This window comes from Peromyscus eremicus, chromosome 8a, assembly GCF_949786415.1.
Source record: "Peromyscus eremicus chromosome 8a, PerEre_H2_v1, whole genome shotgun sequence".
NCBI lineage: Eukaryota > Metazoa > Chordata > Mammalia > Rodentia > Cricetidae > Peromyscus > Peromyscus eremicus.
In genome coordinates, this window is record NC_081423.1 from 90,637,946 (window position 1) to 90,653,726 (window position 15,781).

Consider the following 15,781-nt stretch of genomic DNA (forward strand, 5'->3'; position numbering starts at 1 on the left):
ACATAATTGTTCTTTTGTACAAATAACTTTGCCAATGTACCCTAAAGCAAAGTTTCTTTGTAATTTGTTCACAAATTTATCGTGTGATTATCAATAATTATCAATAAGACAACTTGGTAAGAGTTGATTGTCTCATGGCAACAGAAGGGAGAGGCACTTGCCAAAAGAGCTCACATCAGCTTCCTGCTGTATTTTTCCACACACCATGGTTTGTGTGTTGGGACTGCCTTAATTTCACTTGGGAGCTTCTTGGAGTTTGTTTTGTTCTTTGAAGGTATTTATTGACCTGGAGCTCTAGAGCCATGCTTCCTGAGGGTTCTACAGTGTTGACTGGGCAGGACAGCCAGTTCTGCTTTGTAACCTGGAGATCAGGGAGCTTTTTAAAATATTTTGTCTTCAGAAGCATGTCTAGTGTTTCTGTTTGTTTGTCCAATCTTAGTGTTCTCATCTATTAATTTAATTAAGTGACTATTTGTTATTTTAATTATCAAGATTGGAGGAATCACTAAAAAACAAGGAATAAGAAGCAAAATTGTCTCTTTTCAAAGACAATTGATCTGTTGCTATCTATTGATATGCAAATGTATAGGTCCCTATGAAAGGGGAAACAAGCTTTAAACCATTCCGTGTATTCTCAGAAGGAAAAAGACTTATCTTTTCTAGTACACATTTATGAGAGCTGGCTTTTTATGGAAGTCCTCTTATGCATTCTTCTGAGGTGATTTCAAGTTGGCATTTTTACAGAGATAGAATAAAAAAGGGGGCAGTATCAGCTCAGCCTTCTTTCATCATTAAACACGTTCAAACATAAATATCTTTGTGCTCCACCTGTAATAGGTTGAGTAAGGAGCAGGCTCAGCAGGCCAGCCAGTGATGATCTTCCTCAGTGCAAAATGAGGGACTCACAGTATGTTATTTCAGTTTGCAATTTTATTATTGCAGAATTGCAGTATCTATCAGTGAATTACCACAAAGATTAAATCAAATAATCTGTATAAGATACCATGTGCAAACTAAATATTTCAAAACTCCAAGTTATCATTTAGCAAGTAGAAATAGTAAAGTTTTTAAGTAAAACAATGAATATAATATTTTTGTTGATGGTGAGGTATAGTTATTTTAATTCTTACAAAAAATTATTTTTAAATGTATTTTTATTCTTTGAGAATTACACACACACACACACACACACACACACACACACACACACACACACACGTATTTTGATCATATCCACCCCTGTTCCCATCCTCCATCTCCTCCCAGACCTTTCCCTGATCTCAGTTCATACTGCCCTTATGCACTTTTGTGTGAGGCCACCCACTGGAGCACAGGCAGCCTACCAGCAGCACATCCATGAGGAAAACTAAACCTCTCTACCCTAGCAGCCTGCAGCTACCAAAAGCAGTTCAGCTTCTGTGCTGGAATTCTGATTGTCTACATCTTGCGCAGACTTAGTTCAAGCACCCACAGCTGCTGTGAGTGCAGAAGTGCCATGGCCCTGTCGTGTCCAGAAAACACTGTGTCACAGCACTGTCCTTTCCAGTCACTGGTTTTTTTCAGTCTTGCCCCTCTCGAGTTTAGCTTTTTGTTTTATTTATTTTTTTATTTTAGGGTCTGTGTGTCTGACGTGTATATTCAGGAACATCTGTACCACATTGTGCATGTGGAGGTCAGAGGACAATTTGGTGTTTAGTTTCTCCTTCTACCTTTACATGGGTTCTGGGGATTGAACTCAGAATACCAAGTCTGTGCAACAAGCACCTTACCCACCAAGCAACCTTGCTAGCCCTAGCTTTGTACGTTTTTTAACATGGTAATAACACTTCATGTTGCTGTCCCTTTTGGGTTCTCTGGTTTCCAGTTACAGGAATGCTGGTGTTTTAAATGTTCATTTTTAACTACATCGTGCATGATATATGTTACCATAGTGTTTTGAGAAACATTATATTCATAGCTAATAGTAGAAATTAAACATTTTTTTTCTTTTTACCTTTCCATTTTATGTAATAAACTTTTCTCATTTTATTTTCATAAGTATGCATATATAATGTACTTTGACCATATTCTCCTTTCCCATTTTAAAGTTTATTTGGAACTACAAAATACAGGGTAGCCAAAGCAATCCTAGGTAAAAACAAATAAAGCTGGAAGTGCCACTGTACTTGGTTTCAAGGTACATTATGGAGTCAGAATAACAAAAAACGTTATGGGACCAGCACAGAAACAGCCATGTGGATCAGTGGGACATGAGCACAGGCAGCGTGTCATTTGTTGTATCCAGGAGCTGTTGTACTAATTGGGATAGTCAGATACCAAACACTGAATGAAAACAGAAATCTGTAAGCAAAGGACTAAAGGAAGGGCTCACTTTTTAGGTGTGTTTTAAACTAGGTTAATTATTGTTGGGGTATTAGTTTTGTTTTATTTTCCTACTCTCATGAGGTACAGGGACCATTCATGAAAGTCTGGGCCTCTTTGGGCTAGAGGATTTCTTAGGCCATCAACACGCATAAAGCTGGTATACCAAAGGGCCATGCCCATAGTGTGTAGTTGAGTTGGACATCAGTGAATCAGAAACAGAAATACTCCATCTCAAGCCAGGAGTGTTGGTTCGTGTCTGTAATGCAAGCCCTTAGAAGGCAGAGGCAAGAAGATTGAGAGTTCAAGGCCAGCCTTGCCTGCATAATGAGTTCAAGTTTAGTCTAGGCTGCATGTGACCCTATCCAAGAAGAAAAAGAGGAATTATGTTTCAGTCTTTGACAGTGATCGGGTGTCTACACCTGAAAAATTCAGAGATACAAGCCAGTTCTCACAAGGATTTGCTGCCTGCATTCCCATTATCAGAATAATCAGGGAAGATTGAGGAAAGACTTTTCAAAGTTAACTAGAGATGCTGGTGTTTCTTTTGTCTGTCAGAATGACACTATTGGTAGACACCCACTTTTGTCCCCACAGATAACATGCCAAGAAATAGGAGCTTACATTTTTTAAGAGCGCAAACGTTGAAAAGAACACTATGAACCAGAACCTCTAGAAGTTGTGAATAGTAAAAGAAGCCTATAAGACTTTGCTGCTTGGCATGTCATCTGTGGACTAGAAAGTAGTTGAGTTCAATGTGTTATGTCATGATTAAGGAAAACGTAAATGGATTTAATCCGGTGAAAGACAGTAAAGTTTTTGAGCATCCTATGCAAAGAGTAAAACTAAAATAAGAGCAAAACATGTGAGACTTAGAACCTGGATGACCTGACAGCCTAGCAGAAGCCGAAGCAAACAACACGGGGAGACTGATGCAGGAGGAACGTGAAAGATATTAAGAGAAATGAAGACCAGGAGAATTTAATTAGAGGTTGGTAGGCAGTGTTGTGAGAAGAAAGATACTCCGGGTTCTCTACGGAAACAGAAGAGCCGAGTTCACTGACAAACTCACAGTACTTGTCAAAGATTCGACATAGATTTAGAAGATAACAAGCTTGATCAAAATAACAAGGCAAGTGGACGGTTAAGGGAAAATAAAGAACCCAAGGAACACTGGAAACCAAGAGCAGACCTGGAAAGCAGGCAGAGATGGACTGAAGTCCCTGCAGACTGGCATCTCAACCCCAGCCAGCAAGAGGCTTTCAGACCAGTAAACGCTGCAGGGGTTGGTGCCGAACTGCCATGAAAGAACTTAAAATGTGGTGGAGGGCAACAAAATGGTATTCACTGTGAGAACAGAAGAGTGAGGAACCAGGATGGGAAATGGAGCACATGACTTCCAGTGAGAGAGGACAAGAAAGATGATGGAGGAAAGAATGGATTTATTTAGACTAAAAGACAAAATGGAGAAAATATGAAATGTACAAAAGTAGTACAAATAGCACAAAAAGATTTTTTAACTAGGGCAATATTTAAGTATATGGAAACTAATTGAACTAGATGCTGTATTTAAAAGGCAAATATTGGTAAGAGTTTAAAAAGAAAGTTGAAAGTCAATATGCTGTTTATAATATATATATTTAAAATTGAAGATGCAGAAAGTTTTCAAGTAAAATATTAAATAAAATATACCAAATAAATACCTCCACATCTAAAGAGCTGTTGTTCATGTCATTAACCCTAGGCAAAAGGGACTTTATGGCAGAACTCATGCTGGAGGTGAGGAGGACAATTATTTAATAATAATGCATATGAGGATCATTATTTGATAACAAAAAGCCAGTGAACAAGATATGTCTCTTGCAATCTCAAAATATCTAAATGGAATCTTGACAAAGAGGAACAGACAAACAAACAGTGAGAGATTTTAATGTGCATCATTAGCTGATAGCTTATGTTTGCATGTATCAGTAGATCATAGACTTCAGCAACATAAATATTTGATCCAATGGACATTTATAGAATGCAGCACTCAACACATGTAGAAAGTTTAGGCCAATTCCTTAGCCATCTTTCATGAAGCTTTTTAAAATTTGGCAACATTGCTTACCAACATTCTCAATTTTTAGTAATGGGAGGTATTGTACATTCTGTACTCCTGACCTCAATGTGGTCAGTGCCCTTATGAAACAGTGAAACATAGAGGCATGGATATTCAGAATGCTGTGTCTGCACACCAAGGAAAACCAAGTGTGGACAGCAGATGCCAGCATCTAAGAGAGATGAGTGGAATGAGTTCTTCAGAGCCCCAGAAGCAACCAACTCAGACAGCTCTTGGTTTGGAGGTTGCTACCCTCCAGAACTGGGAGAGAATAGATTTCTCCTATATTTTAAAGATTTATTTATTTTGTGTGTAGGAGTGTGTTTGCCTGCATGCACACTGTGTGCAGGCCTACTGCCCACAGAGGAAGACACTGCATCCCCCTTCTGACTAGAGTTATGGGTGATTGTGAGCTTCCACGTGGGTGTTGGGAACCAAACCTGGGTGTTCTGCTAGAGCAGCAAGTGCTCGTAACTGCTGAGCCCTCTTTCTAGCTTCACATTAGTGTTCTTTTTTTTTTTTTTTTTTTTTTTTTTTGAGCTGAGGATCAAACCCAGGGCCTTGTGCTTGCTAGGCAAGCACTCTATCATTGAGCTAAATCCCCAACCCCACATTAGTGTTCTTTAAACCACCCAGTTTATGGCACTTTGTTACAGCAGCCTTAGGAAACCTAGTCCATGAATTTTATACCTAAGAAGCATACATCTGAATGATTCACAAGTCAAAGGAAAGAATAAAGGAAATTAAATGTGTGTTGGACTAAGTGATAACAAAAACACTATGTATCTAAAATGAACAGATGGAACACAACTTCAAATTTATACATCAGAAAAGAAAGGATAAAAATGAGTTAGCTATCCAAAATAAGAAATTGGAAGAAGGAATATGAAAGAATCTAAGAAAATAGAAGTAAGGACATAACAAAATCAAAGCCAAAACCAATGATAGGAAAACAAAAACACAAGGACATTAGATGAATTCCAAGAACTTGATGTTGAATATTTTAAAAAAGCCAGTTTCAGAAGAATACTCATTCCACCAACATAGGTATTATGAAGAAGTAATGTAGGAAACGTGGTGGGGTATAAAGAAACAATGTGTAGAAAAATGTTCTTTCTCCACGTGGCATTTACCTCTGAGGTGAGGGAACAGCGTGGGATTGACGGACACAGAGAGCCACAAAGATCCAGGTGGAGACATGAAGGACAGGTGAACTTGGAAGCTATGTATTTATTGGCTCTGTGTAGTTGTTCCTTTGTGACTTCTCTCATGTATCTTCTGTCTGTTTCGCCTAGATCATTGCTGACATGGAGGCCCAGGTTCATAAGTTGAGGGAAGAGCTGATCAATGTGAACTCTCAGAGGAAACAGCAGCTGGTAGAACTGGGTCTTCTTCGAGAGGAAGAAAAGCAGAGGGCTGCGAGGGACCATGAGACCGCTGTCAACAAGCTGAAGGCTGAATCGGAAAGGGCGAAAATGGAGCTGAAAAAGACGCACGCTGCTGAGACGGAGATGACCCTAGAGAAGGTGAGGAGCTGTTTGGAAGGACTCTGTTTGGACTGTGGAAGTGCAGATTTAAAACCCACTCTCCCTGTTCTGCTTCTCAGTCTCTGGAAGTGGGAAGACATAAATCTACTCTTCAGATTTAGATGAGCAGTTTGAATATCTTGCTCTGTCTTATGCACTGCTAAAATGCTCTAAGGAACTACTTAACTTATCCTTGACTCTAATGGGAGGGATTCTCTGGGCTAGCCCCTTTCATAGTAATTAAATACTGTGATAGAATAGTGTTATCACATCATCACATACCATGTAGTAGGGAATACTCGAACTGTAGCTCTGAATTCTCTTAGGTTTAGAATGGGTTATATTTTCCCTAGGTTGTTGTCTAATAGTTATTTCTAGTCTTTATAATTTCTCTTTAATAACACTAACAAAAATGATGATGTATTCTCCTAGGTTGATATTTTAGCAGAAATAAGTTCATTTAGAATGTTATATTATTGAAATAAATATCAATATAGTATTTGCACATTTGGCTTGGATTACATTCAAGTTACAATCTAGAATATTCTTTTTAAAAGCTGAAATATTTAATCAGGTGCTGAAAGAGCATTGCTGTTCATCATACCAGCTGTAGATTGTTCCTGGAGCTCTTTTGTTTGTTTGTTTGTTTGTTTGTTTCTTAATGCCAGGCTGGATCTTCAGACTAGAACTTGGAAGGGAAAATTTAAGAATCATCTAATTCTGTTCAACTTCTACTTCTCTTTTCCTTTCCCTTTTCTTTTTCAAGTAATGTTGAGCCCCAGAAGAATCTGTACAATCACTCTAGGCGTTATTGCACAGATTTTACAGTGTGAGCTAGGGCAGGGCCTTAGTGCCTTAATTCACACAGAAGTCAGATTTTTATACAATTTGCCATTGGCAGAGTAGCTCTGTACTCACAATTAAGTAGTAAGGGTGCTCCAAAGAGCTGAAAGTGTGTCTGGCCTCTTAGAAGACCAGTGCAGACACCAGTGAGGCTGCAAATGATGACCAAGGAGAATCCAGAGAGGAGTCCTCAGGGCCTCAGGTCCTGAGGTTGTCATAGTATGACATATTACTGTGACTCTGAGTAGAGGAGGCATCCATGCTTGAACAGAGTAGTGGTGTAATCTGACTGGACCCTGTAAAGTGGGATCTCTCCATGGGAAAAAAAAATGGACTAGCTGGAGGGCAAAAGAGGAAGGGGAGACCAGCCATGAAGAACTGCAATAATTAAAACACACCGTGAGGGGCTTGGGTCTGGGCAGTATAGCAGCAGCTGTGATATCCTTTAAAAAAAATCACCAGGGTGTGTTTGAAAGGCAGAGCTGACAGGATTTACTGTTAGTTTATGTGGGGGGATGAGGAAGAGAAAGATAGCATGCCTGGGAGCAGTCATCGCGATACCAGATGCCAGTAGACAGAGGAAGTTTCTCTTTGCTACACAGAAAACTATGAGAGCAGAGGCTAGGCCATGGGGATACGTTCGGGCTGAGGTTCCTTGTGCACGTGTAAGTGGGATGTTGTTGAGCCTGCCATCAAAACAGTACAAAACAGTGATGCTGCTCTAATGCTGGTGGGAGCAGGACCTCGAGGGTCAGGAAGCACCCGCACACAGACAGACTGCTGCTGCAGCAGGCTGCAGACGGGATGCTGGAGGCGACTTAGAGCAAGAGAGAAGGGCGGTGGATACTATCTTTAAAAAGATAGTTTTCAAAGCTGATGAAATAGTAGACCACAAGACAAAAACACATGTAGAAGTATGGATATAACTACTATAAGGGAAAATGCAAAATAATTATTTCCTGTTGAGATTGAGGAAAGTTAACAAGAGTCATTGCCAAATTAGGTGTAAGTGAACTGAGGAATTTTTGACTAGTTGATATGAAGCATAGCATTCCAACTCTAGGGAAAAACAAATACAAGAAAAAAAGAAAACCATGTGTGTGATGCACAGGGTGGCCCTAAGAGGGGCCGGTGATAAGGCTGGACTATAGCTCAGGGAGCTTGGGGTCTCCACTCCTTTGAGAAAGTGAGGAGAAGCCACAGAAGATGCTGAGGAATTAAGTGTCGAGATCTAGGGATCATGAGGCGGATCATTCTGTCAGCATCCTTTTGATGGCATAGCAGTAGAAGGGTTGGTAGGAACTGGTCTAGTCCAGGAGACATCCTCTTGAGGACTTGATAGAGAAGCATATGAGGTAGCGAAGTGTCTCCGAGGCAACAAAGCCAAAAGGACATGCTTGAGAATCATTGCAGAGGGCAGGGGACTGGTGAGTCTTGTGAAAGGCAAACTTACCTCTTAATCATTTGCAAACATGGAAGAAGTCTCAGGGCTGGGAGGAAGCATATGAATTCACTTAGCAATGTGCTGGGTTGAGAGTGCTGCCTGAACATGAGCTGTGGTGTTTACTTGCTGTTGAAAGGATGTTTCTGGATACTTGAGGAAAAGGTAGGCCTGGAGAAAACAGGTGTAGAAGTTGCCCACAGAGAATGCCTGGCTTGTGGCTTTGGGAGTGAGACTGCTAATGAGAAGAAGGTGAAGAAGAAGGAAGAAGGAGAGGCAGGCAGACAGACAGACAGGCAGACAAGCGTTTCAGTCACCGACGGGTCATCGAGGTAGAAGAATTATGTACAGAATTTGTTTTCATGAAACACAGAAAAAGAGTCTTTGGAAAGCAGGCCTGTCAAGAATGTGACAGAATCAAGAGGGGTGAGGGTTGGGGAGAGGTCCCTGGATTTGAAGCTGAGAAGTCACTGATGATCTTGGACAGCATACTGAAAATGATAGTGTAGACGCAAACCACATTTGCCAAAGTTGAGTGAGGCCATGCAGATGCGGGAGGGAGCCCTCTGTTGACTGGGAAACTCTGACATTACAATCAGCAGGAGTCAAAGCAGAGTGTCTTTTTACACTGAACACCTCGAGCATTTTGAAGCTGGAGAGAAGGGGCTATCGGAGGTAGTCCAGTCTGGAGACTGGCAGAAGATGACAGATAGCATGCCTCTGGCAGCAGAAGGGTGCACAGCTGAGAGCAAGCCCACCTCAGCCCTTGGCTACGAGGGTGCAGAAACGTGGGCTATCAGTCTCTTCCTGGAATATGCCACTCTCCGGCTTCCAGGTCCTACCACCTCGTGCTCATAATGGTCTAGAGTGTTCTACTAGCTAGCCTTCCCTTCCTCCCTGCGCCCTCCTCAGAGGATCCTTCACCGCATTCTTCATCTACAGGCTGACTTACTTAACCATCTCTTTCATAATGTCTTTCTAGTTCATCTCACAGCATGAAATCATGCTTATATTTGGGCTTTCTGTTTATTCTCTATCCCTTTCACCCACTAGAGTGTAAGTCCCACAGGCAGAGAACCTCACATGCAGTTCAGCTGTACCACTGATGCTAGAGAAGCCTGGTGCATGGGAGATGTTCACCACTAGTTCATATTGTATGAGGGACAGGAGACATACCTGTTATCCAGGAAAGAGGCAGAAAGAGGGTTGGTAAAGATAAAAAATTCCATGACAGAACTTGAAAGGAACTTATAGGCAAATATTTACCACCAGATCTTAATGCAGTCAGGAGTTTCAAGAAGTGTGGAAGTAGGATCCATGGAAATAAAGAGGGAATGTGGGACTATGCTCTCATCCACAGGATGGGGTGGGGCAGTGTGAGTGTGGAAGAATGGGGTTCACTTAATGGACTGCGAATGGAGGTCATACAGAGAGACAGAAGTGAGCGCAGTGGTTGTAGGCATCGTGGAAGAAGGGCACTGACGAGGTTAACTAGAACGCAGGGGAATATGGGCCAAGGAGAGAGCAGTCTGAAGAAATGGAAGAGAGCAGTGCGTCTGCTGACACTCGGGGACTGTTTGGTTTGGATGAGTTGGTAGAATATATCAACCTCAAAGTCCATATGATAAAATCCAAGTACTGGTTTCCTGATACTGTCTTATTTGTATTTCATATTGATAAATGTTTATTGAACTAGTACAAACAAGAGTTTAGCAATTTCAACTGCAGAAAATGCCTGGACTAAGTCAAAAGCATGCCTTGTGAATATTATTTTTTAAAGCTCCAAGATCAAATATGATGCTTTGCACAAAAGACATTCATTAAGTGTTATGTGAGTGAATCAAAGAATTCAGTATAGCCCTAGTGTATGACAGTGTGTATAAATAAATTATATGTCATCCAAATTTGATTTTAATCCATTATAGATACTTTGGATAGGGCAAAATTTATCTTTGTATTCAAATATTCATTTGTGTCTCATATAATTTCTTCCATATTATTTAAATAAATTAAACATAAAGCTTATTTTAGTATAACTTTGATTTTTCTCTACAAATTAATAAACATTTTAGATTCGTCTATGAAAACTTTAAATCAATACTGGTAAGCTGAAAGTTTAGTTGCTAATCATTCTGCAAAGTTGCCAAATTCTTATCACCCGATTAGAAAACTTAATATAGTGCTAGGAAGATAATTCAGTGGTAAGAGCACTTGCACAAATGTGAGAACCTGAGTTCAAGTCCTCAGAATCTCCCTGAAGAAAATGGTACAGTCATGCATACCTGTAACTCCAGCATGAGCTGGGCCTTGTTGGCTAGGCTACCAACCCATAATGATAAACTTATGTCCATTGAGGGGCACTGTGTGAAGGGAATAAGACAGACTGATAAAACAAGACACCTAATGTCCTCTTACCTAAGCACTTGCATGTGTCATGAACCCCATCACACACACACACACACACACACACACACACACACACATACCATGCACAACTTAATATGTAGATACATCTGAAAGTTAAAATATTTGCTAGCAGCTGTCTAGTCAGAACCAAGGTCTTATTATTGAGTGTAAACTTAGATTCAAAGAGAAGAAGATAATACTAGAATAATAAGTGATCTAAGTAGAACCTTCCCTGTAGGCCTGGGTCCCTTCAGTGGCACAATGTTACAGTTAGAAAAGGCCTAAATCAAGATCCTACCTGACTGACTGTCAGCAGTGATTTAGACCTAGATGATATCATCAGTGGTCTTGAGTTATGGAAAACATGAAGTACCTCCACAAGGTCAAGTCCTTGAAGTAGAGAATCCAAGAGAATACGTGATTGACATTTGCAAAGTGAAAGCTGCTTTTGCACTTTAAAAATTCTTTTCAAACAGAATTGAAATAAAGTACATGGTGTATGGAGCTTTGAAAAGTTAAAGAGCATTACTATGTTCTGATAGTAAATAATTTTTGTGTCTGTTAGAAAAACGAACTATTGAGCTACTTAAAAGCAACCATTCTTTTACAAAAGGATGTTTAGAAAATATGAAAAATGATCATGGAGAGCTCCTGTGAATGCCACCCTCATATATAACCAGTGAGAACAGCTTAACATCTATGTGAGTTACCAATTTCCAACTAACTGCCTGAGAGCATACCAGGTAGTTTTGTCTCTTCCTTTACTACAAATTATGCTAAAGATACTTCAATGTCATGTGGAATTCCTTAAAACTATAGCTTCATTGTTTTGTGCTTTTTTATTTGTGAACACAACATAATTTTTTCCCATTTTTCTTTATTAAGAAATTTTCTACTCACTCTACATACCACCCATAGATCCCACCTCCTCCCTCCTCCTGTTTCCCAGCCCTCCCTCCCAAGCCACCCCACATCCCCACAACCCCAAATCAAGGTCTCCCATGAGGAGTCAGCAGAGCCGGGCACACTGAGCCTAGGCAGGTCCAAGCCCCTTCCCACTGTACCAAGGCTGCTCAAGGCACCACACCACAGGCACCAGAATCCCAAAATCCTGCCCGTGTACCAGGGACAGATCCCAATCCCCCTTCCTGGGTGCTCCCCCCCAAACAGTTTGAACCAAACAACCATCTTTTGTATCCAGAGGGCCTAGTCCAGTCCCGTGGGGGCTTCACAGCCACTAGTCTACAGTTCATGAGTCTCCAACAGTGTGACCAGTCATCTCTGCACTTCTTCCCATCATGATCTTGACATTCCCCCACTTGCAGAATCCCTCCTCTCTCTCATCGATTGGATTCCCAGAGCTCAGCCTGGCACCTGGCCGTGGATCTCTGCATCTGCCTCCAGCAGTCACTGAACAAAGGCTTTATGATGATAGTTAGGGTATTCGCTAGCTAGACCCGTCATCAGAGTAGACCAGCCCAGGCACCCTCTTGACCACTGCCAGCAGTCCAAGGTGGTGTCATCCATGTGGGTTCCTGAGAGCCTCCCCAGCACCCTTACTCTTCCTATTCCCATTATGTCCTCATCTATCATGGTATCTCCCTCCCTGCCCTCCCACTCTGTCCCTGTTCCAGCTCAACCCTCACATTTCCCTATGTTCTCATTCCCCACTCCTCACCCTCTGCCACCCCAACATACACACCCAGTCTGCTCATGTAGATCTCCTCCACTTCTCCTTCACTGGGTCATCCATGTGTCCCTCCTAGGGTCTTTCTCTGGTAGCTAGCCTCTCTGGAGCTGTGGATTACAGTCTGGCCATCCCTTCCCTCACATCTGGTATCCACTTATGAGTGAGTACATACTATGTTTGTCCTTCTGAGTCTGGGTTACCCCACTCAGGATGATATTTTCTAGTTCATCCATTTGACTGCAAATTTCATGATATCATTGTTTTTTACTGCTGAGTAGTATTCCATTGTGTATATGTGCTGCATTTTCTTTATCCATTCTTCAGTTGAGGGGCATCTAGGTTGTTTCCAGGTTCTTGCTATTACGAATAGTGCTGATATGAACATAGCTGAGCATGTGTCCTTGTGGTAAGATTGAGCATTCCTTGGGTATATGCCCAAGAGTGGTATAGCTGGATCTTGAGGAAGACCTATTCCCAGTTTTCTGAGAAACTGCCATACTGATTTCCAGAGTGGCTGTACAAGTTTGCATTCCCATCAACAGTGAAGGAGGAACACAACATAATTTATTGTGTTATTTTACTCTGAGACTTTAGGGCTTTTAAAATTTTTAATATGGATATTAGTTTATCTCTTCATGAATTTTTATCAACTCTTCCAATTTTTCTTTCTCTTCAGTTAAATTCCCATGGACGTGTGAGGTCCGGCTGCATTTCAGAAAGCTTAGATTGTCTATGTTTCCCCATAGGGACATTTGATGTTTCGTCATATGCCCTGGGCATTTTTTATATTTTCCTCTAATTTTTGATATTTTTGTGAAAAGTGGTTATTATCAAGAGATTGAATACTTATACTAGATTTGTGGTGTAGATTTTTCATTTTCTGTAAATTCTCTGTTGGTATTCTTTGCCAATTTCTCTTCCCTTAGGATTCTCTCTTCTTCATGAACCTATATAAACTCTTTCTACTTTGAGTGATAAAAATCTTACCATTGTGACAAATAATCTTTGTACGTGCCTTTTAGTTTTATGGTACACAAATGATTTCATTTGTATTCAGTTAATGTGCCTATCTTGCCCTTTGTAAATCCTTACCTATGAATAATTGTTTTAAACTTAACATTTTGATATTCTAAAATATATTGACAAATCGTTTTCTTCAGTGTACAAAGTAAAAAGCTTTTATGAATTTAACATACATTTATTTACCAGCTTAGGTTCCCAGTCCACAATTTTAAGTGATATCTGAAGGATTATTCTGGAAATCTGCCAGCCTGAAGTCATTAAAAGATTCTGAGCAACAATTCAACATCTTTTTCAAATTTAAGAACTGCTGCACATGGCATAATTACCGAAAGCTAAGGTCATAGAAACTATCCAGACCTTTGAAATTTATAATTAAAGGATTAATATTAACTTATGAAGACATTGTCATTTTAGCTTTAAAGGGATTTCTAATTTCAATTCTCTTCTTCCTTTGATCTTTTCCCTGACTTTTTCCTTTGATTAAAAAATATGGAGCTTTATATCCTTAAAGTTTAAATTAAATATTGAGATTTATATAAATTGATTGACAAATAACATCCAGTCTAATCTATATTTTATACTCCAAATGATTAATTTAAAGTTGTCATTTTCCTGTGGGTCTGTGAACTGTAGACAGCTATATTGGCCTAAGTGGACCTCTTAGCATAACAAGAATTTGCAAAAGAAAAAATACATAATGACAGTTTAGAAAAGCTAAGTATGATGCAGTACTTGGATACAATGAATCAGTATCCACTTATGGTGAGGCTTGGATTGTGTGTGTGTGTGTGTGTGTGTGTGTGTGTGTGTGTGTGTGTGTGTGTGTGTGGACTCATGTGTGGGGCCACATGTGAGTGACTGCATATTTATATGTATGTAACTGCATTTAGAATCCAGAGGTTGAGGTATGGTGACTTCATATTGCTCTCCACCTTGTATTTTGAGGTGACCTCTTTCTCCACACCCAGAGCTCTCAGCTGTGTCTAGTCTAGCTAGTTGGCTTGCTCTAGGGATTTCCTGCCTCCACCTCCTGCATGCTGGGTTACAGGCAAGCATCATCCCTACCAGCTTTTCCCGGGTTCTAGGGATCCATGCTCAAGTCTTAATGCTTGTGTGGCAAATGCATTACCTGCTGAGCCATCTCTCCATCCCTCAAGGTTTAGAATTTTGATGTGTACGGATGACCTCCATGGTAAACCTCTGCTGCATGGTGAAAGGGCTGTTTGTGTTATTAAAAGGTAAGATTTTTTTGGACAGGATACCAAATCAAATATTTATCAACTAAATTGTCTTATTATCGCCTCTGTAACAATGTATTCTTCTTGGAATCTTATTCTCTCTTTTTAAAGCATCAGTCCTCACCCTCTCCTACTTTATCCAGTTCCTATGAAGCACCTGCCCCATAGGAAGTCCCATCAATCAATACAGAAATCATGTCTGGGGTGTTGGTGTATTAAACTAACAGAGAAGGTTTCTTTCATCTGTGCTTGTGTACCAATGATAAACATACTGATAAGAAATCAGGGAAACAATGCCTTTTACAAGAGCCTCAAAAAACATATCTTGGAATAACTCTAACCAAACTAAGCAAATAACCTGAATAATAAAAACTTTACAACACTGAATGAGATGTCAGAAGATGGCAGGATCTCCCATGTTCATGGATCAGTAGGATTGATACTATGAAAATGGCCATGCTACCAAAAGCAGTCTACAGATTCAATGCAGTACCTATCAAAATCCCAACACAATTCCACACAGAAATCGCAGAAAATTGTGAACTTCACGTGGAAACACACACACACACACACACACACACACACACACACACACACACACACACCAAAAACAAAACAAAACAAAAAACAGGATATCTAAAATAATCCTGATTAATAAAATATTATAACTGCAGGAGGTATCACTATCCCAGGTTTCAAGTTGTGCCACAGTTATAGTCATAAAAACACCAGGACAGTGGCATTAAAACAGTCAGGCTAGTTAATGAAATAGAATTAAAGACCTGTCATAACTCCATATAACCACAGATAACTGATTTTTTTTTAACAAAGAAGCCAAAAAATACTCATTGGAATAAAGACAGCATCTTCAACAAATGGTGCTGGTCAAACTGAAGAGCTGCATGGGAAAGAATGAAAATAGATATCTATCTTATCACCCTGCACAAAATTCAACTCTAAATGGATCAAGCACCTCAACGTGAGACCAGATATTCAGAATCTGATAGGAGAAAACTTAGAGAATAGGCTTGAAAGCTCGTTGGCACAGAAAGAGACTTTCTAAACAGGACACAGATAGTGCAGGCACTAAGACAAACAGTAAGTTGGACCTCATGAAGCTAAGAGTTTTATGCACAGCAAAGGAAACTATCA

General features: G+C 40.2%; 1 protein-coding gene across 1 annotated transcript in view; it reads left to right on the top strand.

Moving 5' to 3' along the window:
- Cep112 (centrosomal protein 112) overlaps nt 1–15,781 on the top strand; it is a 423,208-nt gene that overhangs the window by 243,277 nt on the left and 164,150 nt on the right. The window contains exon 21 of the mRNA XM_059272022.1: nt 5,758–5,988. Within this exon, the coding sequence (XP_059128005.1) occupies nt 5,758–5,988 (231 nt within the window). The remainder of the gene's footprint in view (nt 1–5,757; nt 5,989–15,781) is intronic.